Raw genomic sequence first — 27,215 nt, 5'->3', positions numbered from 1 at the left:
TTTCATTCCCTTTTACCAGAAAGCAGCAGGTAGAGCTGGTTTCTCTCTGACATAAGGATCAGTGATAAAACATACATTACCTTGCAGCATTGCATATCAACGCAGATGTCTCTATTTTCTCAATATCCAGCTGGCACACATCATAACGTGTTTATTATGCAGCATTTCCCGCAATAAACTAACTGGTAACTGCTCCCAGGCTGTTACTTCATTGTGATTAAGAAATCTGCATCTACTAATGAGCCTACAAATGATACAGGCAGGTGTATTGCAGTCCTGGTAAGGTCACCAGTTGTGGTAAGGTCATAGAAGAGTTACTAGGTGAAGTGTAATCCATTATCAAGACCACAATTGCATTGGTAGGCAGAAAGGGTAGAGCAACCTTGCTTAAACTGGGAAAATGGATGGAAAATGTTTAAGCTCCAGGTCATACTATTTGTTCATGTTAATTGACACAGAAGCATTTCCATCAGGTTTTGTGCAGATGTTGTTAATCATCAGATCCCCAACACTAAACAGCTCAAGAACTGCCTTATTTCATAGAATTTTTTAATAGGCATCCGTTAGTCTCGTGAGACCATGGATTTGCAACCTTGGAAGGTTTCCAGGGTGCAGGCTTGGGCAAGGTTCTATGGAAGACCGGCAGTTGCCCATACTGCAAGTCTCCCCTCTCCACGCCACCGATGTTGTCCAAGGGAAGGGCACTAGGGCCGATACAGCTTGGCACTGGTGTCATCACAGAGCAATGTGTGGTGAAGTGCCTTGCTCAAAGACACAACAAGCTGCCTCAGCTGAGGCTCGAACTCACGACCTTCAGATCACTAGACCAACACCTTAACCACCTGGCCACGCATCAACACAGGAGAGTTATTATGCTACCCCTATCCACCAATTCCAGCAGATGATTATAAGAATAGCTGAAGTAGTCACCAGATAAAGTTCAAAATTCAAACTAAATTTATTAGTGAAGTACATATATGTCACCATATATAACTCTTGTGGGCAGCCTCAATAAATCCATAACAGAATCAATGAAAGACCATACCAACTTGGGTGTTCTACCAGTGTGCAAAAGACAACAAGCTGGGCAAATACAAAAAGAAAGAAATAATAATAATAATAAATAAATAAGCTATAAATATCAAGAACATGAGATGAAGAGTCCATAGGTTGTGGGAACATTTCAATGCTGGGGCAAGTGAAGCTGTGTGAAGTTATCCCCTCTGGTTCAAGAGCCCGACAGCTGAGGGGCATTAAGTGTTCCTGAACCTGGCAGTGTGAGTCCTGAGGCTTCTGTGACTTCTTCCTGATGGCAGTAGTGAGAAGAGAGCCTGTCCGCTGGGGGCCCCTGATGATGGATGCTGCTTTCCTGTGACAGTGTTACATGTAGATGTGCTCAAAAGTGGGGAGGGTATTGATCATGATGGATTGGGGCTGTTTCCACTACTTTGTGTTGGATTTTCTGTTCAAGGACACTGGTGACTCCATATCAAGCTGTGATGCAGCAAGTCAATATACGCTCCGATACACTTCAATAGAAGTTTGTCAAAGTTTTAGATGTCAGGCTGAATCTCTGCAATCTCCTAGGGAAACAGAGGTGCTGCCATGTTTTCTTCATAATGGCACTTATGTGTTGGGCCTAGGACAGGTTCACCAAAAAAGTAACACCTAAGAATTTAAAGTTGCTAACCCTCTCCACCTGTGGTCCTGCAATGAGGACTAGCAATGGACCTCTGGTTTCCTTTTCCTGAAGTCAATAACCAGCTCCTTGGTCTTGCTGACACTGAGTAAGAAAGAAGTTGCTCCTTTGGCACCACAGCCAGATTTTCAGTCTCCTTCTACCTGCTGATCCATCACCACCTTTGATTCGGCTTATGTCAGTGGTGTGATTAGCAAACTTGAAAATGGCACTGGAGCTGTGTTTAGCCACACAGTCATACAGTAAGAGTAAAGCGAATAGAGTACGGGATAAGCACACAGCCTTGTGGTGCACCTGTGCTGATGGCGATTGTGGAGGACATGCTGTTGCCAATCTGAACTGACTGGGGTCTGCAAGTGAGGAAATCCAGGATCCAATTGCACAAGGAGGTTTTGAGGCCATGGTCTTGGAGCTTATTGATTAGATTTGTGAGAATGGTGGTATTGAATGCTGAGCTGTAGTTGATAAAGAACAGCCTGATGTTAACATACTTGCTGTCCAGATTCCAGGGTTGAGAGAAGAGCCAATGAGATGGCCTCTGCTATGAACCTGTTGCTCCAGAGCAGATCCAAGTCACTTCTCAGGCAGGAGTAGACGTTTCATCACCAACCTCTCAAAACACTTCATCACAGTAGATGTAAATGGCACTGGATGAGTCTTTGAGGCAAGTTACCACATTCTTCTTAGGGACCGGTATAATTGAAGGCTGCTTGAAGCAAGCGAGTACCTCAGACTGCTGAAGCAAGAGGTGAAAAATCTCAGTGAATGCCCCAGCCAGTTGATCAGCACAGGTTTTTAGCACTTGGCCAGGTATCCGGTTTGGACCAGATGCTTTTCATGGGTTTACCCTCCTGAAGGCTGTTTGTACATCGATCTCAGACTGAAATCGTAGGATCATTGGGGGCTGTGGGAGTTCATGATGGTTGTACATTCTTCCTGTGACTGTGTGGGTTTCCTCCGGGTGCTCTGCTTTCCTCCCACACAGTCTAAAGACGTACTGCTTGGTAGGTTAATTGGTCATTGTAAATTGTCTCATGATTAGGCTAGGATTAAACAGGTGATGTGGCTCCATGCTGTAACTCAATCAATATATAGATAGATAGATAGAGAGAGAAAGAAAGCCAGCTATGCCTTGCTATTGATGAGCATACCAAAATTCTGCACAAATCATGCAGACAAACATTGGGAGGTAACTTCTGCAGAACAATCTAAGAAGCATAAGTATTTTGCATGTCAGTGGTCAACTTAATCACATTTTAAATGGCAGCTTTTAAAAAATCTTATGCTTGCTAACCAACTGTGTGTGGGTTGTGCAATAATATCACCTCAAAGTTACTATCATCAGCAATTACATGATAGTTAAAAATGATCTCTTATACAGACTTTAATTTTTAATGGGTTCTTTGGATATTGAGTCTGGTTTAGAAGGTATGTTGGTGGATGTTCTATGTAGTATAGGAGGCAGAGTTAATCACAATTGCTTTGAGACAGTTATCTTTTTCTTTCTGGCCTTTATCTGTGACCAGAGTGACAAAATATTTCAAGGTGGTAATTCCTTCTCAAAGCTGTTTTTACATTTGCTTACTCTGAAGATTGTGTTTGTGACTATGATACTGCTCTTTGCACATAGAAAAGTGCCATCAGAAATTGGCATATCCCAACATTTCATTTCCTCAGCCAGCACTTGTAGTTAAGTGCCCTAAAAGGATTAAATTATTTGTAGCAGGAATTTTGTCAAAGGCAGGATAAAGGATTGTTCCTGTTTTTCTGTTTGTTTTCAATGTCAAACATTGATGTATTTCACTAATAATGCTGGCCAATCAATTGGCTGGAGTGTTCAAGAACATCTTTGACATCTCACTGCTGCAGATGAATGTTCACCCCTGCTTCAAAAGCGCACACAAAAATTATACCAGGTCTGTTGCTTGCTGTCCTTCCTTTCTAGAAGGTGTAGACAGCATTTTCTTTTCTCAAAAAGCCTTCATCTGCACATCTTAAGTCCTCCACGAACAAATCATGTGACAGATAGTTCTCTTGGGGTCACAAAGTGCAGGTAAGTTTGTAACTCAATTGAATTACTCCCACTGCAATCTGTAGCATGTAATTTACCTTTAAGCAATGCACTTTAAAATCAACTTAATGATCTACAGATTTCATGATCTTCTGAAGGACTCAGCAGACCACGCAAGTACACCTTTAAGTGGATGAAGGTTCATTTCCATGGCCAGAAGCAAGACAGGAGGGGGGTAACTCCAAGCCAGGTTCAAACATGAAGGGATAAGGTCCCTTCTACCTAGCATCTTGGTAGCAAATATGCAGTTGCTGGAGAACAAAACTGAGCACCTGAGGGCAAGATAGCTGTATTGGAGGGAAATGTGAGATTGAAGTATTCTATGTCTGAGCGAGACGTGCTTTCTTCCAGCATGCCACATACAGTGATCAAATTGGAAGGCTTCTCGATTTACCTAAAGGACTAAACTGCTGATTTGGAAAAGGCAAAAGGTGGAGGCCTGTGTTTCATGATAAACTCTTGGTTCTGCTCTGATGTGGTGGTTTTGTCGAAAGTGTTCCCCCGACCTTGAAGATGAAGGAGAATCCTAAGGGATTCTATGGCTATGTTAAGAGCAAAAGGATTGCAAGGGACAAAATTGGTCCTGTGGAAGATCAGAATGGTAATACATGCATGGAGCCAAATGAGATGGGGGAGATCTCAAATAGAATATTTTGCATCTGCTATTCAGGAGATGGAGTCTATAAAAGTGAAGCAAAGCAGCTTTGACTTGTTGGAATGTATACAGATTACAGAGGAGTGGTATTTGCTATCTTGAGGCAAATTAGGGTGGATAAATCCCCAGGTCTTGACAAGGTGTGCCCTCAGATCCTGTGGGAGGCAAGTGCAGAAATTGCAGGGGCCCTAGCAGAGATATTTAAGTCATTCTTAGCAACAGGAGAGGTACTGTCAGATTGAAGGATAGCTAATGTTATTTTGCGATTTACGAAAGGCTCTAACAATAAACCAGGAAATTATAGGTGAGCCTGACATCAGTAGTAGAAACGGTATTGGAAGGTATTGTAAGGGACTGGATATATGAGTATTTGGGTAGACATGGACTGATTAAGGATAGACAGCATGACAGCTCTGTGCATAGTAGGCGGTGTCTAACCAATCTTCCAGTTTTTTTGAGGAAGTTACCAGGAAAGTTGATGAAAGCAAGGCAATGGACTTTAACAAGGCATTTGACAAGGTCCCGATAGAGAGGTTGGTTAAGAAGTTTCAGTCACTTAGCATTCAGGATGAGGTAATAAACTAGATTAGAAATAGGCTTTGAGGGAGAAGCCAGAGAGTGGTCATAAATGGTTGCCTCATTATCTGGAGGCCTGTGATTAGTGGAGTGCCACAGGGCTGACTGTTGGGTCTGTTGTTGTTTATCATTTATATCAATGATCTGGATGATAATGTGGTTAACCGGGTCAGCAAATATGAAGATGTCACCAAGATTGGGGGTTGTAGTGGACAGTGAAGAAAGCTCAGAGCTTGCAGAGGGATCTAGACCAGCTGGAAGAATGGGCTGAAAAATGGCAGATGTAATTTAATGCATACAAGTTCAAGGAGTTGCACTTCGTAGGACTAAACAAGGTAGGTCTTACACAATGAATGGTAGGGCACTGAGGAGTGCTGAAGAACGAAGGATCTGGGAACACAGATCAATAATCTATTGAAAGTGGTGTCACAGGTAAATAGAGTTATGAAGGACGTTTTTGGCACATTGAAATGTATTTAGAACAGGAAATGGAATGTTATGTTGAAGTTGTATAAGGCATTGGTGAGGCCTAATTTGAAATACTGTGTGAGTTTTGGTCACTTACCTACAGGAATGATGTAAATAAGGTTGAAAGAGTACAGAGAAAATTGATAAGGATGTTGCTGGTACTGAAGGACCTGAGTTTAAAGGGACGATTGAATAGGTTAGAACTTTATTCCTTGGAATGTAGAAGTCTGAGGAGTGATTTGATAGAGGTATACAAAGTTATAAGGGGAATACAAGTAGGCATTCTCAACTGAAGTTGGGTGGGACTACCACTAGAGGTCATGGGTTAAGAGCAAAAGGTGAACAGATTAAGGGAAACATGTGGGCAAGCTTCTTCACTTAGAGGTTTGTGAGAGTGTGGAACGAGCTGCCAGTGCAAGAGGTGCATGTGAGCTTGATTTTGACATTTAAGAGAAGTCTGGATAGGTACATGTATGGTCGGGATATGGAGTGCTATGTTCCAGTGCAGGTTGAAGAGAGTAAGTAGGTTAAATGGTTTGGCACAGACTAGATGGGCTGAAGTGCCTGTTTCTGTGCTGTACCTTTCTATGTTTCTATAACTCTAATCATTAAAACATTTAAAATTTCATACCAAGGAATATTCCAATAGAATAGCCTTTTGCAGCATCCTTTTCAATTTGGTCTGCATAAAGAGGAAAACAAACTCCATTTCTTCCATAATAATTTCCAAATGTATCTTCATTCCAGAGTGGAATTGTAGCAATAATAAATCCAATTAGCCAAATGATAATGAGTATCATCAAAGTCTGTTGCTTTCCTGGTTTGATGTTACTGAATGGAAAGACAATGACAACATACTTCTCCAGGCTCAGGTAAGTCAATAGCAAAACCGAAACTTCTGTAGAAAGCATGGCCAGAAATCCCATCATTCGACACTGGACACTTGCCATCCATCGATGTGCATGCTTGTTATACTCCCCACGATATTTGACATCAAAAATTCCAACAAAGAATAAATATACTCCCATCAAACAATCAGCACCTTGAATGTAAAAGAGAGACAAAACATACATCTTTGTTATATATTATATTTTGTAGCAATATTAAGTTGAAAATTTTGCTCTAAAACACAGAAATTGTACAAATTTGCATGACCTATGAGGTTCCCTAGATAGATTGGGCTTATTAAGCATGATTTGTACCCTGGGAACATTTGTCTTCTGAGTAGAGATCATAGAAAATCTGGAAACTGAAATACATTTTAATTTCTGTATTTAATTGAGTTTTCCTGTATAGATGGATTGATGCGTCCATGCCAAATAAGACCTATGCTAAGCATTCTCATATTAACAATATGGAAGGAGGCAATTTTACGTTTACTCTGTGGATGAAATCATGCTCTGCAATGATTGCTCAATTCACAATTATATTAAAGCACTTTGTTATAGTCAACTAATGTAAGTTCTCTAAAAATGATGAACCAAAACAATTGCTGCTGATGAATTTAATTGTCAGAAATTGTAAAGTGTAATAATTGCCATTTTTGTCAAAGAAGTAACATTTTGCTAATTTTTAGATAAAGAAAAAAGACAGCCCAATGTTTTTCCATCTAGCTTTGGAAACATAGCCTTTTCTTTCAACTAAAGCCTGATTTATACTTCTGCATCAAATGTATGCCATAGATACTGCGTACCCTACGCCATAGGGTGACGTGCACCTCCCCAAAAAAGTAACTCGCACGTCACGGTAACGCAGACCGCAACAACTGTGATTGGTCCACTTGGTAGCATCGCATTTCCGGTGGCTTTTCTCCACCATGTCTGTACACTGATGCAAAATAAATGGCTGGGAACGATGAACCAAATCGTCAAATCTACCTGCCGACATCCAAAAATATTTGAAATGCATTTCCTCGTCCATGTCTCTCACGAAGAAACTCAACATAGTGGCATAGAAACCACACCGCCAACTAGCATTTTGGTGGTGAATTGCAGAGCGACACAGACACAACACACGCTTGCTGCGGCGTAGGGCTATGCAGAAGTTAAAATCAGGCCTACGACATAGCCCGTACGCTCAAGTATAAATCAGGCTTAAGACAGTTACATATGCTTTTTCCAACCAAGACTCTGGACTGATAGTAGTTTTGGCTTAATGAATTTACACTACCACACAAATTTTACTTAGGAATAAGTAGGCTGAGGAGACTTTTGTCAGCAAATCCCAATCCTGGCTTCCCAACCATCCAGGCAATCTTGGTGTATGACCTCCCTAGCCTGGGTTAATGATTGCTATTCCGATACATTTACACAATTCCAGCACACCCTTTAATGTTCATTACAAATTACAGGTATTTATCTCTCAAAACTTCAGTTAAATCAGGTTACCAATCAAGTCAATCTTGCTGACAATTTTCCCCACCATCATGTGATTTGATAATAAATTATAAAATGTAACAATAACTTATTAATTCTAAGCGCCATTTAGAATACTCTTCCTCAATAAAATTCTACCAATTTCAGTTTTAAAGTTTTTAAATCAACATGACATCAATTGCTAATGTTAGGGGTAGAGAAAAAAAAATCCAGATACCCCCCTATCATGGTATTAAGAGTTAGTTTCCTTTTAGCACCTCTGACTAACTTTTGACTGATTTTATGATTATGCAACCTTACTGTGCCTTCTGCCACAATGGGAAATATCTTAATTACTGTGAATACAGAACCTTAAGTATAAAGTCTTAGGGTCAGAGCAGAAACACAGGTCCTTTGGCTTACCATATTCATGCTGACCATCAAGCACCTATCTATAATAATGCTAATTACCAGCAATTGGTCCATATGTTGGCCATGTGTTGGCAATTCAAATGCTCATTTAGCTTATATGTTGTAAGATTTCCTGCCTCCACCACACACTGAATCAATTTGTTACGTCCACTATATTAACTGCACTGCCTTCAGCAATACATTCTTTTCTCTCTGAAAAGCATCAAATTGGTCATAAGGGATCTCTCTTTTAAAAAAAAAACTGTACATTGATTATTTCTTGCCTTTCCAAGTGCAAATGAATACTATCCCTCAGATATCTTTTCAATAACTCCAATGAGATTACTACTTATTTTTCATATTCCATAAAAACACAAGGCTATGCAATTTCTTCCCTTATCAGCCCAACCTGACCCAATATTATTCTGGTGATTCTATGTTGCACCCCCACCCCCCGCCCCTCCAGATCAATACATCATTCATGGGCTATATTTCTGTGGCCTAAATCCAGTAAAGTCCAATTGCACACTCACTCTGTTCCTAATAACAGGTTGTAGTAATTTCACTGAAATGAACACCAGGGTAATAAGTCCAACACTTTTCTCTTTTATCCTTTTCAAAAATTGACATGACGTGGTTTTCTATTCAAAAGGGACAACTCGAGAATTAACAGAACTCTGGAAGATTTTGGCAGCCGCATCAACATTTCTTCAAGACTTATTTAATATATTGGCTTATAGAGCAAACAGTTCTGGAGATTTGCTTAAATTTAATCTCATTAGTTTCTTAAGAACATATTAATTTACCCAAGCGTATAAAGCAGCTATTAAGTAAGTCCATTGTTTTCCAATTTCCAATTACCTTTGCTCTCAAAGTGCTCACATAAGTTTTAGTCACTTATTATGTTTGAAAAATCTTAAGCGCTGTTTTTGATAATTTTCAGAAGCTTATGCTTGTATTCTTTTTTTCTGTTATTGTCACAATTTTATATCCTTCTTCTGTTTCACAGGAAGGGCACATATTTATTTGCTCTATTCTTCATTGTTTTACAAACTTACTATTGTTGATTACTCTCATGCACTCAAAGGCAGAATGAGAGTCAGATCAGAATCAGGTTTATTAACACTGACATACATCATAAAATCTGTTGTTTCGCGACAGTAGTACAAAGCAAATTCCAGTGAAGTCATCCTTAACTAAATTTAAATCCTTGGAAACTGACACATCTCTCTTAATTTCATATCTGTTCTGTTACAATCTGACCATTGTTACATAGGTGTGCACCAATATTAAATCAGTGATAATTAAGACATTGTTCATAAGATAATATTATGGGAAATAAGTTTCTTAACTCCTGGTAAAGAAAAGTTTGTTTCTTGATATGGCTACTGACACTTTCATCCTTCAAATATCCAATCCTTGCACTTGACCTACCAGTTTCCAAAGTTATTTAAGGTTCCTCTTTGATGAAGGATGCAACATGTTTTAATGAACAATATTCCTATTCCCTTCTCTATCTCTGCTTCCTCCTTTTACTAAATGTTTATAAGTCAAAATCTATTTCTGGCATCTTCCTAAACACTTGCATCAAGTGTGGAAGTTAGGTCCTGTCTTACTCAATGATAGATGGCAAGCTAATGTAAAGAGCTGAAAGAATAAAGCTTTATCTACTAGGTTTCTACAAGACACTTCAAACCAAAAGGTAATACTTACAGCATAAAATTTTTATGGACATAGTATGAAGTTTATTTTCAGCTTGAATAAATGACCTCATAAAAATGACAAAAAGGTTTCCAAAACACGTGAGACAAGCTATGATCCAAACAAAAACTCTGAGGATAATGTTTGCTAGTAGGTCTTCAAAAGAAGATATGCCATCTGTATTTGGTTTACAACTCCGTACATGAGGAGAATAAGCACAGTATTGGAATTTATGGAAATATCTGTGAAAATAAGTACAGAAAATACAGTGAGAAGCATGTCCAGATGTTAATTGGTACAGTATTGCTCATGTTGTCAGAAAAGGAACTGCTTATTGGGTCAGAGTAGGATTAAGTGTACAGAATTTATTTTTTCTTTCTTTTTCCTGAATAAAAACTAGTAATCAAAAATGATGGTACAGTCGGCCTTCCGTATCCGTGGGTTCCGCATCCGTGGATTCAACCAACCGCGGATGGAAAATATTCGAAAAAAACAATTCCAGAAAGTTCCAAAAAGCAAAACTTGAATTTGCCGCGTGCTGAGCACTATGCTGAACCCACGCGAATGAAGTGATGTGTAGGCATACCCTGTTGTAGCTTCCCAGCATTTCACAGATCCTCAGTCTCTCTCCAGCACTCGTTGTTTGAGCATTGTTCACCTTGCATCTTGTACGTTCGCTACTTGTGTTGTGAGTGAGAGGAAGGAGTTTAAGGCTAGTAAGGGATGGCTGGCTAGCTATGTAAAGTGCTACAGCCTCAAGGACTTAAAAGATCATGGGAGAATCGGCATCGGCTGATGCTGAGACAGCATCAGCATTCCCAGTAGAGTTACGACGGTTGCGTCTGTACTGAACATGTACAGACTTCTTTTTTCGTCATTATTCCATGAACAATACAGTATAACAACTATTTACACAGCATTTACATTGTATTAGGTATTATAAGTAATCTAGAGATGATTTAAAGTGTACGGGAGGATGTGCGTAGGTTATATGCAAATAATACACCATTCTATATAAGGGACTTGAGCATCCGCGGATTTTGGTATCCGCGGGGAGTCCTGGAATCAATTCCCCCCAGATACCGAGGGACAACTGTATATTTTCCTCCTTAAGTGGTGTGCAAATTTTAAGATTCAGTTTATGGGGAGGTGTGGGGAGGGGAAAGAGATGGGTGATGGGGCAAGTGGATTAAGGGAAACCAAAGGTTGGGGTGGACAGAGGGGAGTGGCTGTTGTAAGTTAGAGACATCTATGTTCATGTCGATAGGTTGGAGACTACAAAGGCAGAATATGAGGTCATGTTCCTATAATCTGCATCATGCTTGATGAAGTGATCCCCTAATCTACATCGCGTCTCACTGATCTAGAGGAGGGCACACCAAAAGCACCGGATACAATAAATGACACTGATGGATTCACATATGGACTGCCTCAGCTGGAAGGACTGTTTGGAACCCTGAATAGTGGTGATATGTTGGATGTAAAGGCTCATGATGAGATAGTTGAGGATAAGAGGAACTCTATACCTGTTATGTCCGGGGGTGGGGAGGATGAGTTGAGTGCAGTTTTGAGGCAAACAGAAACAATGCAGGTGAGCACTGAATTAATAGCAGATGGGGGGAGTCTTATTTTCTGGAAAAAAGGATACTTAGAATGCCCTAGAATGGAAATCCTCTTCAGAAAAATAGATTCAGTGGAGAAAGAGGAACTGAAAGGAGGTATTTGCATTCTTGAAAGTGATAACTGGGCAAGAGGTGTAGATGAAGTAACTATTGGAGGCACTGGGTTTGTAGAAGATGTTAGTAGCTAAGTTGTCTCCTAAGATGGAGATAGAGAGATAAAGGGGAGGTGTCAGAGATGGATCAAGTGAATTTGAAGCCAGGGTGTTAGTTTGGTGGATAAATTAATGAAATTAATGAGCCCTCACAGGTGCAGGAAGCAGCACTGATGCTGCCATCAATGCAGTAGAGAAACAGTTGGGGATCATTGCTGGAGTAGGCTTGGTATATAGATTGCTTCATGCAGCCAACGAAAAGGAAGGCATAACCAGATCCCACGTGAGTGCCCAAGGCTACACCCATGGTCTGGAGAAAGCCGGAAGAGCCGAAAGTGAAGTTGCTAAGGGTGAGTACCAATTCTGCCAGATGGAAGAGGGTAGTTGTGGAGGGAAACTAGTTGGACCTGTTATCTAGAAAGAAGCAGAGAGCCTGAGGCCTTCCTAATGGGTAATAGAAGTGTATAGGGATTTGATATCCATTGTGAATATGAAATGGCCAGATCTTGGGAGCTGAAAGTTGTTTAAGTGGTAGAGAGTGTATAAGGAGTCATGGATAGGTGGGAAAGAGACTGAACCTAGTCTGATGTGATGGAGTTCAATAGGACAGACGTGAGAAGAAACAATGGGCCTATTGGTGGCAACTTGATTTGTGAATCTTGGGGAAGAGTTAGAAACAGTGGGTGAGGGGTTGGGGAACATTTAGGTTGAAGGCTTTAGAGAAAGATCTTCAGAAGTGATGTGATGAGTAATGGCGCAAGGGAAAGCGGCCTGATGCTTCACAGTGGGGTCCTGGTTAAGAGGTAAGCAAGAGGATGTGTCCAAGGGCTGTTGACTAGCCTCTGCAAGGAAGAGGTCAGTCCGCCAGACTACAACAGCACCACATTGTCTGTGGACTTTATAATGGTGTGAGGTTGGGACTGGTGCAGAGAACGCTGGTGGGTAGTGGGGTGAGGTTGGGACTGGTGCAGAGAACGCTGGTGGGTAGTGGGATGAGGTTGGGACTGGTGCAGAGAACGCTGGTGGGTAGTGGGGTGAGGTTGGAGTGGCAGAGAAGACTTGATGGGGGTCAATTGGCCTAATTCTGCTCCTATCTCTCATGGATTTATAAGAGCAGAATTTGGCCCTTCAGCCAATCAAGTCTGCACTGCCATTCAATCACAGCTGATTTATTTTCCCTCTCAACCTCAGTCTCCTGCCTTCTACCCATAACCTTTGATGTCCTTACTAATCAAGAACCTTTCAACCTCTGCTTTAAATATTCCTGATGACTTGGCCTTCACAGCCATCTGTGGCAATGAATCCCACAGAATCATCATCCTCTGGCTAAAGAGATTTCTCCTCATCTCTATTCTAATTTTCTATTCTGAGCCCATGTGCTCTGGTCCTAGACTCTCCCAGTAATGGAAACAAATTCTCCACGTCCACTCTATCCAAGCCCTTCAATATTTGGTTGGCTTCAATGACATACACACTCATTCTTCTAAACTCCAATGAGAACTGGTCCACAGCCATCAAATGCTCCTCATAGGCTAACCCTTTCATTACCAGGATAATTTTCATACACCTCTTCTGAACCCTCTCCAATTGCAGCACATCCTTTCTTAGACATGGGGCTAAAGACTGCTTACAATATTCCTAAAGTGCTCCAACCAATGGCTTATATGCCTAGCATTACACTCTTGCTTTTCTACTTAGTCCACTAAAAATTAATGCTGACATTACATTTGCCTTCCTTAGTACTGACCAACCTGCAAGTTAACCTTTAAGGAATCCTGCACTGTTTCCCATCCCTTTGTACCTTTCCCTCCCCATTTAGAAAATAGTCTAAGCCTTTATTCCTTCTACCAAAGTTCATGATCATCCATTTCCCTATGCTGTATTCCATCTGTGACTTCTTTGCTCATTCCCCCTAATCTGTCTGAATTTCTGCAGACTACCTGCTCCCTCAACACTACCTGCCCCTCCACCTATCTCTGTATAATCCACAAACTTGGCCATGAAACCATCAATTCTGTCATCTAGATCACTAACATGTAACGTGAAAACTAGTGGACAGAGCATTGATCCCTACGAACACCACTAATCACTGGCAGCCAACCAGTAAAGGCTCCTTTTATTCACGTTCTTTGCCTTCTGCTAGTCAGACAATTTGCTATCCATGCTAGATTCTTTCTTGTAATACTATGGGCTCCAATCTTGAATAATGGGTACATCTACTTGCATAAATTGCATTGAATTTAAGGACAGAGAAAAAAAAAACAATATTTTTAAAAGACTAGATAACAATATTGCATGGACCCAGAAAATTTCCACCAAGAAACAAGGCAAGCACTGGAACATGAATGTGATTACCTTTTGAAGAGCAATCAAATACAGACAATGAACACTTGATGACTTGCTTCCACTCCGTTTCTAAATTCTGAGGTGGTTGGTGCCAAATTGGGATGCATAGGCCCTGCCATAGGTGGGTCACTAAGTACTTGACAGAATGGGAAATTTGGGAGGTGGTGCACTTCTTCCACCATTTACACTGAGCTTCTCCACATTTCAAATATACCCAAGGTTTTCAATGCCATCCCTTATGCTACTTTGGTTTAAGTTATTTTAGCCCAGGGATTTGCATGACCTTTTTGGGAACAAGGCTTTAACAATGTCCTGAAAATTTTCCTTTGCCCACACAACTCTCTCTCTCACAAACATGCACATTGTAGCAGACTATGGAAACCTATCATTGGGCACATGAATGATGCGGCCTGCCCTTTGGAACTGGCTAAGTACAATTCAGGCTTCAGTTGTGGTGTTGGCCTGGTGGAAGTTACAGATGTTGAATCACATATCTTGCCTGTGGATTTAGAGGCAGCACGTGGGCTGGAGGTACATCAAATCTCTAGATTTCATGTGCTTCCAGTCAACAGACTCTGAATTGTAAAAGAGATCAGGGATCACTTTTGCTCAAAGGACCATGAGCTCCACAGCGATTTCAGTACTGATCTCAAGCTGGTTTCATCTCGTGGATCAGGAGCAGAGGTGACGTGTGTTCCTATTCTTTCTGTAGATTAGCTCTACTCCAGCAGAAGCTTGCTGAAGTTGAGGTGCAGCACTCTGATAAGAAAGATTGAGAAAAAATATTGATTTGATGATGCGACCAGTCTTTTCACCAGTCTGCACTGAGATTAAACATGTTTGTGAGCACCTAAAAAGACTTTGTGTAATGATTGGGTTACTGCAGTGGGGGTAAGGATAATGAGGCTGAGTTGTGGGGTGTGCCCTTATCTTCCCTGCCCCCTGCTCGGGCATCGAGCAAGAATTCGATAAATAAAGTAGTACGATTGAAATTAGCATCGCAAAGCAGCGAATGAAGGCTGAGAAAGAATGCACTGGGGAAACAAATTGTCACAGTCTAATTAACTTGCAAGGAATTTCTTTGGAGATTTCTCAATTTGCTTCTATCATTTTAAGTAAACACCAAAGATAAGTATTGATGGACACAAAAGATTTTTCTTCCATTTAGCCAACAAGTCACTAATTGGAAGACTGCTGGAGAAATTTATGATTTCTTTCTCAGTCTCCATCACATATAATTAAATCAGACTTGCTCTGTAATAACGTACTTATCCAAGAAAGGTCAATGTAAATTTTCAGCTGTATACTTACATATGATCTAAATTTGTCATGAATTTGAACATCCTGCTTTCTATGTTTGTAATTTCTATTCCTTCAATTCCACTGTCAATTTAAAATAAAGAAATTAATCTCTCAAAAGACATTATTCAGTAAAATACAAATAAACAGGTAGGAGAGTTTAGTAAGGTAAGTTCTTTTATTAAGTATACTTGCACAATTACACACCAAGTATTTTTCTGAAGTTTTGTGAAATATATGCATAGCATTTTTGCTTTGAAAGCAATGCATTAATTCCATTCAGTTGCTCATGTTTTTTGAACACGTATTTTGTGCATGTGATGAATGTAAGACAAATTACATAAAACTAGGTAACTGATTAGATTAAAGCTGTATCTTAGAGATACACACAATGTTATTTTACAAGTGGAATAGGTATATAATTCTTAAATTAACTTACAGAGATTGAAGGTGTTTGAGATTGTCAAACTGTTCAAGATGAACAAAATTGATAGGGTTGTCAGATATATTCCTAAAATAAATTAATATGACTATTTAATGTCAGAATTTAAATAAATAAATACACCAATCACAAATGTTAACTGAATTTACTTACAATTTTTTCAGTAATTTAGTATATTTGAATAAATGTTTGGGAAGTTCCTGAATCTTGTTTGAAGACAATTCCCTGATAAAAATACAAAATTAAATGATCAGAAATTTGTAGGTAACATTATTTATTCAACAAAGCACAATAAGTTCATAGTTAAATAAAGGTTAGAAATGCAATTTCACACAGAAACAAAATAATAACTTTTAAGATTACTTAAAATTGTTACCTAGGAAATTGTTTCCTCATTTAACAAAACCAAACAAGATTTTAACTAGAAAGGATGCATAGATTTAAAATTGTGGCCAAAAGTGGATGAGTACCACATGAATACATGGTACTCACAGAAGCTTTGTAAACCCACCAAAACCTCTAGGTAGAAAGCTAACAACCATTTGTCAAGTATTTCTTCTGCATGGATTAAGAGCTCATGAACCAGACTACGTTTCAATTAGGATTATTTCTTGGGCTAGAAATTCTACAGTGCTTAAAAGGTGTGTTAAAGTGTTGCTGCATAATAGGGCAATATCTTAGGGTGTTACAAATTAGAAGCAGAATTCAAATGGTGGGTTGTTTTTCATAGTTATTTATAGCCTCACACCATTCAATGACATTTCTTAGGCCCTGTGAATTCTATGCATGGAGGACCTAAAACTAATTTCCAGCTGTGTGTCACCCGTGTGCTGTATTCAGGGTTTAAATAAAGATGAACTGAGCAGCACGCAAAAATGTTGCAATATTTAATTCATATCACTTACAATTTATGGTGAACTTTATGGGATTGTGCTTTTTTTGTATTGGTATAACTGTGATACTTAGGCCATGACTGCAACAGCATTGGAAGTAATGGAACGGTAATGGAAAAAGTTGCTCGCGGACTGTTTGTCACAGTCCTATCAAGGAGGAGGCTATCTAGCATCAATGCCAGGACTCAGAAACAGTTAATTTCCCCAAACAGTAAGGATGATCAACACCTCTACCCACTACCTCCACCACTACTTTATTATCTCCTGTAAGTCATCTAAAGTATAGCCTTCTGTCACTTTATGGACATACATACAATCTATACATATAAGCTATCTTACGTGTTTATTTTTATTGAGTGTTATTTATTATTCTAATTATTGTTATTATTGTGTTCTTTATCTTTTAATAGGGAATTTGTGTTATTTACCTTTTGTCACCCATGATGAGCTTGTCAATTTCATTAACTTTGTTTCCAACTTTCACCCTGCCCTTACATTCACTTGGTCCATTTCTGACACCTTTCTCCCCTTTCTCGATCTCTCTGTCTTCATCACCGGAGACAAATTATCTCCCTCCTGACACCTTTTATAAACCTACCGATTCCCATGGCTATCTTGACTATACTTCTTCCCAACACGTCTCCTGTAAAAATGCTATTCTCTTTTCTCAGTTTCATTGTTTCCACTACATCTGTTCTGAGGAAGAAGCTTTCCTTTCCACGACATCAGAGATGACCTCCTTCTTTAAACAATTGGGGTTTCCTACCATTGATGTTGCCCTCACCTGTATGCCCTCCATTTCTGGACATTCACATTCACCCCATCTTCCCACTGCCTTAACAGGGATAGAGTTCCTTTTGTCTGCAACTACCAGCCCATGAGCCACAGCATCCAGTACATCATTCTTGGCAACTTCCACCATTTTCAATGAGATCCTACCACCAAACACAACTTTACCACTCCCACCTCCCACGCACACTCTCCACTTTCCAAAGAGATCGATCCTTCCATGAAATTCATTCATTCTTGAATTACTCTAGCAATCTGGAGAAGAAGAATTTCAGATAACAAATGAACTTTTGAATATTTTCTAGTAATGTTTCTGTACCATCTTGCTAATTGGTTGTTAACATCTTCCTGATTATTCTATTTTATCGGAGACAATTATTAATAAAAATAACATTTTTAATCAGTTGGATAAATATGCATTCAGTGGCCACTTTATTAGATACTTCCTGTACCTAACAAAGTGGCCACTGAATGAATGTTCATGGTCATCTGCTGCTGTAGCTCATCCACTTCAAGATTTGACATGTTGTGCATTCAGAGATGCTTTTCTGCACATTACCATTGTAACACGTGGTTATTTGAGTTACTGTCACCTTCCTATCAACTTGAATCTGTCAGGCCATTTGCCTCTGACCTCTCTCATTAACAAAGTATTTTCACCTACAGGACTGCTGCTCACTGGATGTTTTTCTTTTGTTTTTCATTCCATTCTCTGTAATCTCTGGAGACTTTTGTACCTGAACATCCCAGGAGATCAGCAGTTTCTGGCAGACTGGGTACTGAAACCACCCAATCTGCCACCAACAATCATTCATAGTCAAAATCATTTAATTACATTTCTTCCCAATTCCCATGTTTGGTCTGAACAACAACTGAACCTCTTGACCATGTCTGCATGCTTTTATGCATTGAGTTGCAGCCACATGATTGGCTAATTAGATATTTGCACTAATGAGTAGGTGTACCTAACAGAGTGATCACTGAGTGTAAATGATCACGTTCAATAATCAGGGCACTTCTGCTGGTATGTCAAAAGTAAGGAATCTTCCAATATATACAAGGTGAAATAAGTAAATACAGTAGCATATATTGATGTAGAAAGCACATAAACGTACAGATCTATCAAACTATGTAATGGAGCAAATGTCTTTTCAGAAATGGTAGCAATTTCATTCTTCAAGATATACCTGTTGAAGAGAAAAATAATTGTAATTAATCAAATTAGTATGCTTGTCTTTAAATGGCAATTCCCTTCAGGTCTGAAATACAGATGTTCAAACATTTTCTTTTCATTCATTCAAGTTGTTTGTGCCCAATTTTTTCAATCTCTTTGTCTGCCTAAGGAACCAATTCTCATCCAAGTTTGAATGTCTTTCTTTGTTTTATCTCCGCCTCGTCACTTGTCAGTGAGAGGAAATGCTGGAAGTCAGAATGACCTGTAGTAGGGAGCCAGCATGAGAAAGCAAGCTATTTTCCCTAAACTTCATTGATGCATTTATTCTATGATATCAATATGAAAGAAATGATAGGAAAAATCTAATTGTATCAACCCACTGGAGTTATCACAAGGGAATACCTGTGTGCCCGAAACCTAAAATGCAAATTAGAGAGAGCTTTATCATTACATAAACAAAACAGAATCAAGTAAAGATTTCTTTCCATACAATGGAGCATGGTAGTGATTTATAAAGCAACTAACAGAAGCTGAAGTCCTCATCAATATTGTCATCTTGAACTGTAATGCAGCTTATTGAGAGAGGGCAGGAGTCATTAATTCAACTTGTTCTTTCCCCTACGTGTCACCACCAATGAAAAATCTATGGGAAATCACAAAAGAAAACAAGTAAAAAGGAAAGCTGAAATGAAAGCAGATCTCTGATTAAATAAGGAGACCTAGATTCCTGACATGATTTCAGATGTTGTCTCACCCATAAACTGTAGCAAGATTTCTTTAGTTTTTATATTCTCATCTGACAACTGTGATCTATATTCCATTTGCTCTCCTAATTACTTGCTGTACGGGTGTATTTCTTACATTGCCAGCCAAGTGGCACAGCAGAGCAACATTCAGTGGCCTCTCTCTCTGTTAAATAGTATAACGATTATATTAATATGAGGAAGTAATATACAGGGAGTGATACGATTTATGCACATATGGAAAGTATGGACTGCTTAGAGACAGTCAGCATAGCCTTGTGCAGGGCAAGTTATGCTTATAACCTTGCTCAAGTTTTTTGTGGAGGTGGCACAGGATCCTGATTCGGGTAAGGTAATGGATGTTACCTACATGGACATTAGTAATGCATTTAATAAAAGTTCCCTCACGGTAAGTTGATTCAGAAGATGAAGATGCAGGGGATTCAGGGTGAATTGCAAGTTTAAATTCAGAACTGGCTTGCCCATAGAAGATAGAGAGTATGGATGGAAGGCTGCTTTTCTGGCTGGAGATCTGTGATCAGTGATATTCTGCAAAGATCGAAGCTGGGACCACTATTATTTATGATTATCAATTATTTGGATGAAAATAAAGATGAGTGAATTCACAAATTTGCAGACTGGTGGAGTTGTGGCCACTATAGAAGACTATCAAAGAGTTTAATCTGGGCAAGTGTGAGGTGCTGTACTTTGGGAAACCAAATGAAAGGAGAAAGTAAACAGACAATGGTAGACCCCTTAATAGCACTGTTAGGGGTGTTAAGTACAAAGTCGGTATTGTGTGTATTTCTGTTCACTCCGTTACAGGAAGGATGTGTATACTGTGGAGAGGGTGCACAAGAGGGTGATCTGATAGAGGTGTATAAGATGATGAGAGGCATTGATCGTGTGGATGGTCAGAGGCTTTTTCCCAGGGCTGAAATGGTTGCCACAGGAGGGCACAGGTTTAAGGTGCTGGGGGGTAGGTACAGAGGAGATGTCAGGGGTAAGTTTTTTACTCAGAGAGTGGTGAGTGCGTGGAATGGGCTGCTGGCAACGGTGGTGGAGGTGGATATGATAGGGTCTTTTAAGAGACATTTAGATAGGTAAACGGAGCTTAGTAAAATAGAGGGCTATAGATAAGCCTAGTAATTTCTAAGGTAGGGACATGTTCGGCACAACTTTGTGGGCAGTAGGGCCTGTATTGTGCTTTAGGTTTTCTATGTTTCTATGTTTTTTTTTTACCAGGGTGATCATTGGATTAGGGTGTATGTGCTATGAGGAAAGGCTGAGCAAACATGGTTTCTTCTTCCTGGAGTGTTGGAGGCTGAGGGGTCATGATAGAGGTAATTAAAATTATGTGAGGCATAGATAGGGAAGACGGTCAAAGTTTTCACCCTGGGTAGAAATGTTAAACACCAGAGGGTATGCTTGTGAGGTTGGATGGGGTGGGGGATAGTTTAAGTCAAATTGAGGGGCAGATTGTGTAGAACAGGTTACCGGAGTAATAGTTGAAACAGACAGTTTGGTAGAGTTTAAGGGGCTTTTAGATAGACACATGAACATGAGAAGAATGTAAGGATATGGGTGACACACAGGAGGAGGACATTTCATATAAATTAGCATCAAGATTGGCACAACGTGGTAGGCCATATGGCCTGTCCAGTATTATAAGGTTCCATGTTCAAGTATAAAAACTTTATACATTTTAAGCCATTACTTCATTTTTAGGAGATGATAATCAGTGCATCCACAATTTGCACAGGAATATCAGCAAAGCCGATGCGGTCATGGGGATGATGGTGGCCATCTGTTGCAAGTTAGGAGAGGCTGGAGGTGGTGTGGGAAACAGCAGAGGTGTAGCGGGCACACTGGAGTCTGTGCTCAGTTGGGGGCTAGCCACTCTCATCAGTGCTGCCCTGCAGTGTTTGCTCTGTGGAAGACAAGCCGGATTACATTCATCTGTGACTACACTAGCGCATGATGAGGATCTGCAGGAATGTGGCCCCAGCACAACATCCCATGCATCATCAATCTACAGGCCATGACACTCAGGGATCTGGACTGTATATATCTTATTGTGACTGTATATTTTTCTGCTATGGTAATTACGTGTGCCTTGTGCAGTGTGTGACTATTGGTACTGTGTTTTGCACCTTGGTCCCAATGGAGTGCTGTATAGTTGGCTGTATTCATGTGAATGTTCAAATGACAATTAAACTTGAGCTCGAACTTGAATTGAAATTTGAAAATAGTTGCCGGGATACTCCAGGTAAGAGAACTCTCAGAATTTCCTGAGGTCTATGAAAGATTCAACAGAGAACAATATGGATGAATAATAGACTTTACTTTTATATGACCTTTTCTCACAGCATTTAATAGATTTTATATTACAAGTAGAATCAACGGAAAGCATCCAGCCCAGACGGGGTAACTGTCTGAGTGCTGAAGATCTATGCTGATCAACTGGCTGGAGTGTTCACCAACATCTTTAACTTTGTGCTTTGGCAGTCTCAGGTACCCACCAACTTCAAGCAGGTTTCAGATATACCAGTGCCCAAGAAGAGCATGGTAACCTGCCTCAACGACTATCGTCCAGTAGCACTTACATGCACTGTGATTAAAGTTCAAAGCAAATGTTATTATCATGTATGTCATCACATATAACGGTGAAATTCATTTTTCTGTGGGCATACTAAGCAAATCTATGCAACAGTAACCATAACAGGGTCAATGAAAGATCAAGTAGAGAGCACAAGACAACAACCTGTGGAAATGCAAATATAAATAAATAGCACAAATAACAAGAACATGAAATAGCAATATAAAGAGTCCTTAAAGTGAGATCATTGGTTGTGGGAACATCCCAATGGATGGGCAAGTGAGTGTAGTTATCCCCTTTCGTTCAAGAGCCTGATGGTTGAGGGGTAGTCACTGTTCTTGAACCTGATGCTGAGAGTCCTGAGGCATTTGTACCTTCTATTTGATGGCAGCAGCGAGAAAAGAGTATGGTCTGAGTGGTGAGGATTTCTGATGATGGATACTGCTCTCCTCCGACAGCATTTCATGTAGAAGATGCGCTTAATGGCTGGGAGGGCATTACCCATGATGTATAGGGCTGAATCTACTAGCTTTTATAGGACGTTCTGTTCAAGGGCATTGGTGTTTTCATACCAAGCTGTGATGCAGCCAGTCAATACACTCTCCACTACACATCCACAGAATCTGTCAAAGTTTTTTGATGTCGTGCCAAATCTCCGCAGACTCCTAAGGAAATAGGTCCCCTGTAATTTCAAGTTGCTAACCCTCTCCACCTCTGATCTTCTGATCTCCCTCTCCTGAAGTCTACAATCAATTCTTTGGTCTTGCTGACATTGAGTGAGAGGTTATTGTTAACGACACTACTCAGACAACTTTTCAATCTCCCTCCTGTATGCTGATTCATCACCAACTTTGATATGACCTACAACAGTGGTGTCATCAGCAAATTTGAATATGGTGCTAGAGTTATGCCAGGCCTCACAGTCATAGGTGTAAAGCGAGCAGAGCTGGGGGCTAAGCATACAGCCCTGTGGTGCACCTGTACTGATGGAGATCATGGAGGAAATGTTTCTTGCAAATCTGAACTGACTGGGGTCTACAAGTGAGGAAATCCAGAATCCAATTGCACAAGGAGGTATTGAGTCCAAGGTCTTGGAGATTATTGATTTGTTTCGAGGGGATAATGGTATTGAATGCTGCGCTGTAGTTTATAAAGAGCATCCTGATGTAAGTATGCACCTTTTCTGTCCAGATGTTCCAGGGTTGTGTGAAGAGCCAATGAGATGGCATCTGCAGTGGACCATTGGTCCGTAGGCAAATTGGAGCAGATCCAAGTCACCTCTCAGGCAGGAGCTAATATGTTTCATCACCAGCTTCTCTAAATACTTCATCACAGTTATGTAAGTGCAACTGGGTGATAATCATTGAGGTAGGTCACCACACTCATCTTGGGTACAACTATAATTGAAGTCTGCTTGAAGCAGATGGGTACCACCCACTGCTAAAGCGAGAGGTTAAAGATATCAGTGAACATACTAGCCAGGACTTTAGTACATGGCCAGGTACCCCATCCGGTCCGGATACTTTCATTGGATTCATCCTCCCGAAGGAAGCCCACACATCAGCTTCAGATACTGAGATCAAAGGATCTTCAGGAGAAGTCAGGGTTCACAATCCTTCCTCCATGTTCTTTGAGAGATTGGTGATGTTCCATGGTCTTTCAATTTGGTCTTTTAATTCAACATATTTCTGGTGTTTGTCACTTATTGATTTTTGTATGTTATGTGTGTTTGGAATAGCTATATCTACTAAGTAATTTTTCCTGCTTGTTTATCCTGGAACATTATATCCAGACGGTTATTATGGATTGCCCAATCTGTAATAGTTGATTGGTTGTAATATAACTTGTAGGACTCTGACTCTAAAATTGGATCGGCTTGTGTTTATAAAGTATGGCATCTTTTATGAGTTTGTATTTTAAAGCAAGAGTTTGGTGAATGATGTTTGCCACTTGATTGTGCCTGTGTAAGTAAAAAGATTGAGTTAAACTGTTGCAGGATCCTGTAATGTGTTGGATGGTCTCTGGTTTTCTTGACACTTTCTACATTTATCTTCTTGAATTTGTCGGTCTGTTGTTATATATAATTGATCTTTTTTTTGTCTTAACCACCGGGTTCTGTATTGCCACAAGAACCCTTCTGTTTCGGGGAAGAGATCTCCAACTCCGACGCATTTGATGCTTCCTTGGTAACACCTAGTCTGCTCAGATCAAGGGGTGTCTTCCCTGAAGGGTTATGCTTTTCTATTGGTCAACTTTTTCTCCTGTAGCGATAATTTCTTCATTTTTCTAGGTTCTGCTTTCACTTAGTTTTGTGGTGGGTAGTTCTTATCAGAATTGCATATGGTCATGTTGAGTGCTTAGTCCTGTTTATGTTGATGCAAATATATCCTTAGAAGTTTTATCTGACTGTTGTGTAATTTTTTCATATCTGTAATTCCTCTTACCTCTTTTGTGCTAAGTAGTGTTAAGCTAAGTGTGTTCAAGTGTACATAGCGTTTTCTAAAATTTGTCATTTCAGTTCTTATTTTTGTTTGTAATTTTTCCAGATCTGTTTCAGATTAAGATATTATGCCAAAAGAATATTTTAATATGGGCATACCAAAAGTGTTTATTGCCTTTGTTATATTTTTACTATTGAGCTCTGTCTGGCAGATTTCCATAAGCTTTGAAGTAAATGTTGTCAAAAGTTTTCCCTTTATTGCACTATGATGTATTTTCTTATATGTTTCATATCATCCATCAGTTGTATTGAATCCTGCTGGTCTGTTTTATATTCTACTAGCTCTATTGGTCATTCCTTTGTTTAATGTTCTCCACTTACCTAGTTCAAAGATCATGTTAATATCTTTAGAAAATAGTTCTACTATTTGAATTAGCTTTAGCTTTACTGATGGAATGTATAATTTCCATGTATAGAAGGTTTATCAAGGTATAATTTGTTTGGTTGCTTCTGATTTGAACCCAATTTTTGTCCGATTTGGTAAACTAGAGAGCATGTTTAATGCCAGACAAAACCATAGCGGACTTAGAGAGTTGTCCTGGAAAATGCCTCAGTTTATTTTGAAAATGGTGGTTGCCTGCCAATGCTTCATCAGATGTAGAATTTCACAAGTATTGGATGTAGTTTATATATATTAATTATTTCTCTTAACCATGAGTGTGGGACAGAATCAAATGCTTTTTGGTAGTCAATATAACAACATGAAAGGTTTCTGCTTTTCCACCTGTTGATTTAGAATTACAGAATCTATTATCAGTTGCTCTTGACATCCTTTAATACCCATCCTTTCTGCTCTTCTGCAAGTATCTTGTGGCTATCTAAGTGCATGGTGATTAGTTGCAAGATGCAGGATTTTACAATTTTATATATAGTCTTAAATAATTATGGTTTTATTTTATAGTTTGTAATAATAATTAACAGTAATAATTATTATTGATGGAGGGTCTCGGCCTGAATCATCGACTGTTTACTCTTTTCCGCAGAAGTGCCTGGCCTGCTGGAGCTCCTCCAGCATTTTGTGTGTATTGCTTGCATTTCCAGCATCTGCAGATTTTCTCCTGTTAATAATTATTATTACTTATTTTATTTCTTTTTCTTTTTGTATTTGCATAGTTTGTTGTCTTTTGCACATTGGTTATTTGTCCGTCCTGTTGGGTGTGCTCTTTCATTAATTCTGTTGTGTTTCTTGTATGTATTATGAATGCCAGCAAGAAAATGAATCTCACGGTTATATATGATGACGTACGGTATGTGTACTTTGATAATTAATTTACTTCAAACTTTGAATAAATAAATATACTTACAGCACAGCCAGTTTATCACATTTCAGGAAAGAAGAATCATCCAATGACTTGATTTGATTACTGCCAAAATCCCTGGAAGTACAATTGGACAGTAAAATTAACGAACATCAATAAATTGGACCATCATGAACAGTTTTAAAATGAATAGTGAATGATAACATCCAAAGTTACATACCAAAGAAAAAGTTTCAATAATTTTACCAACAATGAGAAAATAATTTTCACTTACATCAGGCACACTTTTGGGATTTCAGCACATACTGTTCTCTTTGGTAGATTTTCCAATAAATTGTTTACCATTGATCTAGAAAGAAGAGGTTAAATCTTTTACAGAAGGCTCAACTGGAAAATTAAACATTTACCAACCTGTCACTTATTTTCAGATTAAATACCCCCTTCTTTATTCTTAGTGACACATCTTAGACCTGGGTCCAATAATGAGTCTGTGCTTGAATCAGATAGACGATGTATGGATGAGGAGAATTCAAGCAGGTGACTGGGGTGATTGTGCTAAAGATATTGGCAGTGAGGGGTGGTGTGATAAGTAACCATAGAAAGTTGAAGAAGGATACTTGTAACAAAGTAAGCTTGGAAGATGGATACTCTGATAGGGATTCATGTAGAGTAAATGCATTCAACTGATGCTGAAGGAGATCTCAATCTTCTTGTTGAGACTGAGTTCAGTGTGCATGCAAGGCTTCCTTATGCAGTCCATTGAGTGTTTATTTACCTTTAAATCTATGCGTAACATCTTGTATAACTTTTGATACTCTGTTGTACCAACTACTACTGTTGAAAAAAGGATTCCCTTCAAGGAAATCCTTCAAAAAGGATTTTTTGTTGAGCACTTGCCTTAATAAAACAAACACAAGAGAGATTCTGAATGAACATGAATACATTAGTGTTGAGTTTGGGGTGGTACTGCTTTAGTAAGTAATTCTTCCCCATTCCTTTCCAGTCCTGATGAAGGGTCTCAGCCTGAAACATCAATTGTTTATTCCTTTCCATAGATGCTGCCCGACCTGCTGATTTTCTCCAGCATTTTGTGTGTGTTAGGCAGTAATCAGGTAGTGGTTATGCTGTTCTATGATCATTTTGGGGATACTACGGATGTTGGCAAATATATGTAAGGCAGTATATTGGAATTTTATGCAGTCATGATAATAATTGGAATACGAGATGTGCAATTATTTATATATGAAAACGATTGGAGAAATAATCTAACATGATTAACTGTATACGGAGCAATCAATCATAGAGATGGTAAGTTTGGTGTTGGATTTTAGTGATGTGTTTGTTATCGAGAAGACTTCGTAGTTATTTAAGCTTGAATTATTCTGTCAATTGACATACATTTCTTAATGTTTGTAGATCATCATCGTTGGTATGGATTTGCTACCTTTTTTAAAAAAGGGAA

General features: G+C 39.4%; 1 protein-coding gene across 1 annotated transcript in view; it reads right to left on the bottom strand.

Moving 5' to 3' along the window:
- rxfp2b (relaxin family peptide receptor 2b) overlaps window positions 1–27,215 on the bottom strand; it is a 94,228-nt gene that overhangs the window by 9,774 nt on the left and 57,239 nt on the right. The window contains exons 9-16 of the mRNA XM_063052898.1: window positions 26,028–26,102; window positions 25,799–25,870; window positions 18,594–18,665; window positions 15,950–16,021; window positions 15,794–15,865; window positions 15,367–15,438; window positions 9,948–10,177; window positions 6,101–6,511 (exon numbers count right to left, since the gene is read on the bottom strand). Coding sequence (XP_062908968.1) covers window positions 6,101–6,511; window positions 9,948–10,177; window positions 15,367–15,438; window positions 15,794–15,865; window positions 15,950–16,021; window positions 18,594–18,665; window positions 25,799–25,870; window positions 26,028–26,102 — 1,076 coding nt within the window. The remainder of the gene's footprint in view (window positions 1–6,100; window positions 6,512–9,947; window positions 10,178–15,366; window positions 15,439–15,793; window positions 15,866–15,949; window positions 16,022–18,593; window positions 18,666–25,798; window positions 25,871–26,027; window positions 26,103–27,215) is intronic.

This window comes from Mobula hypostoma, chromosome 7, assembly GCF_963921235.1.
Source record: "Mobula hypostoma chromosome 7, sMobHyp1.1, whole genome shotgun sequence".
Classification (NCBI taxonomy): Eukaryota; Metazoa; Chordata; class Chondrichthyes; order Myliobatiformes; family Myliobatidae; genus Mobula; species Mobula hypostoma.
This window is presented reverse-complemented; position numbering and strand designations above follow the sequence as displayed.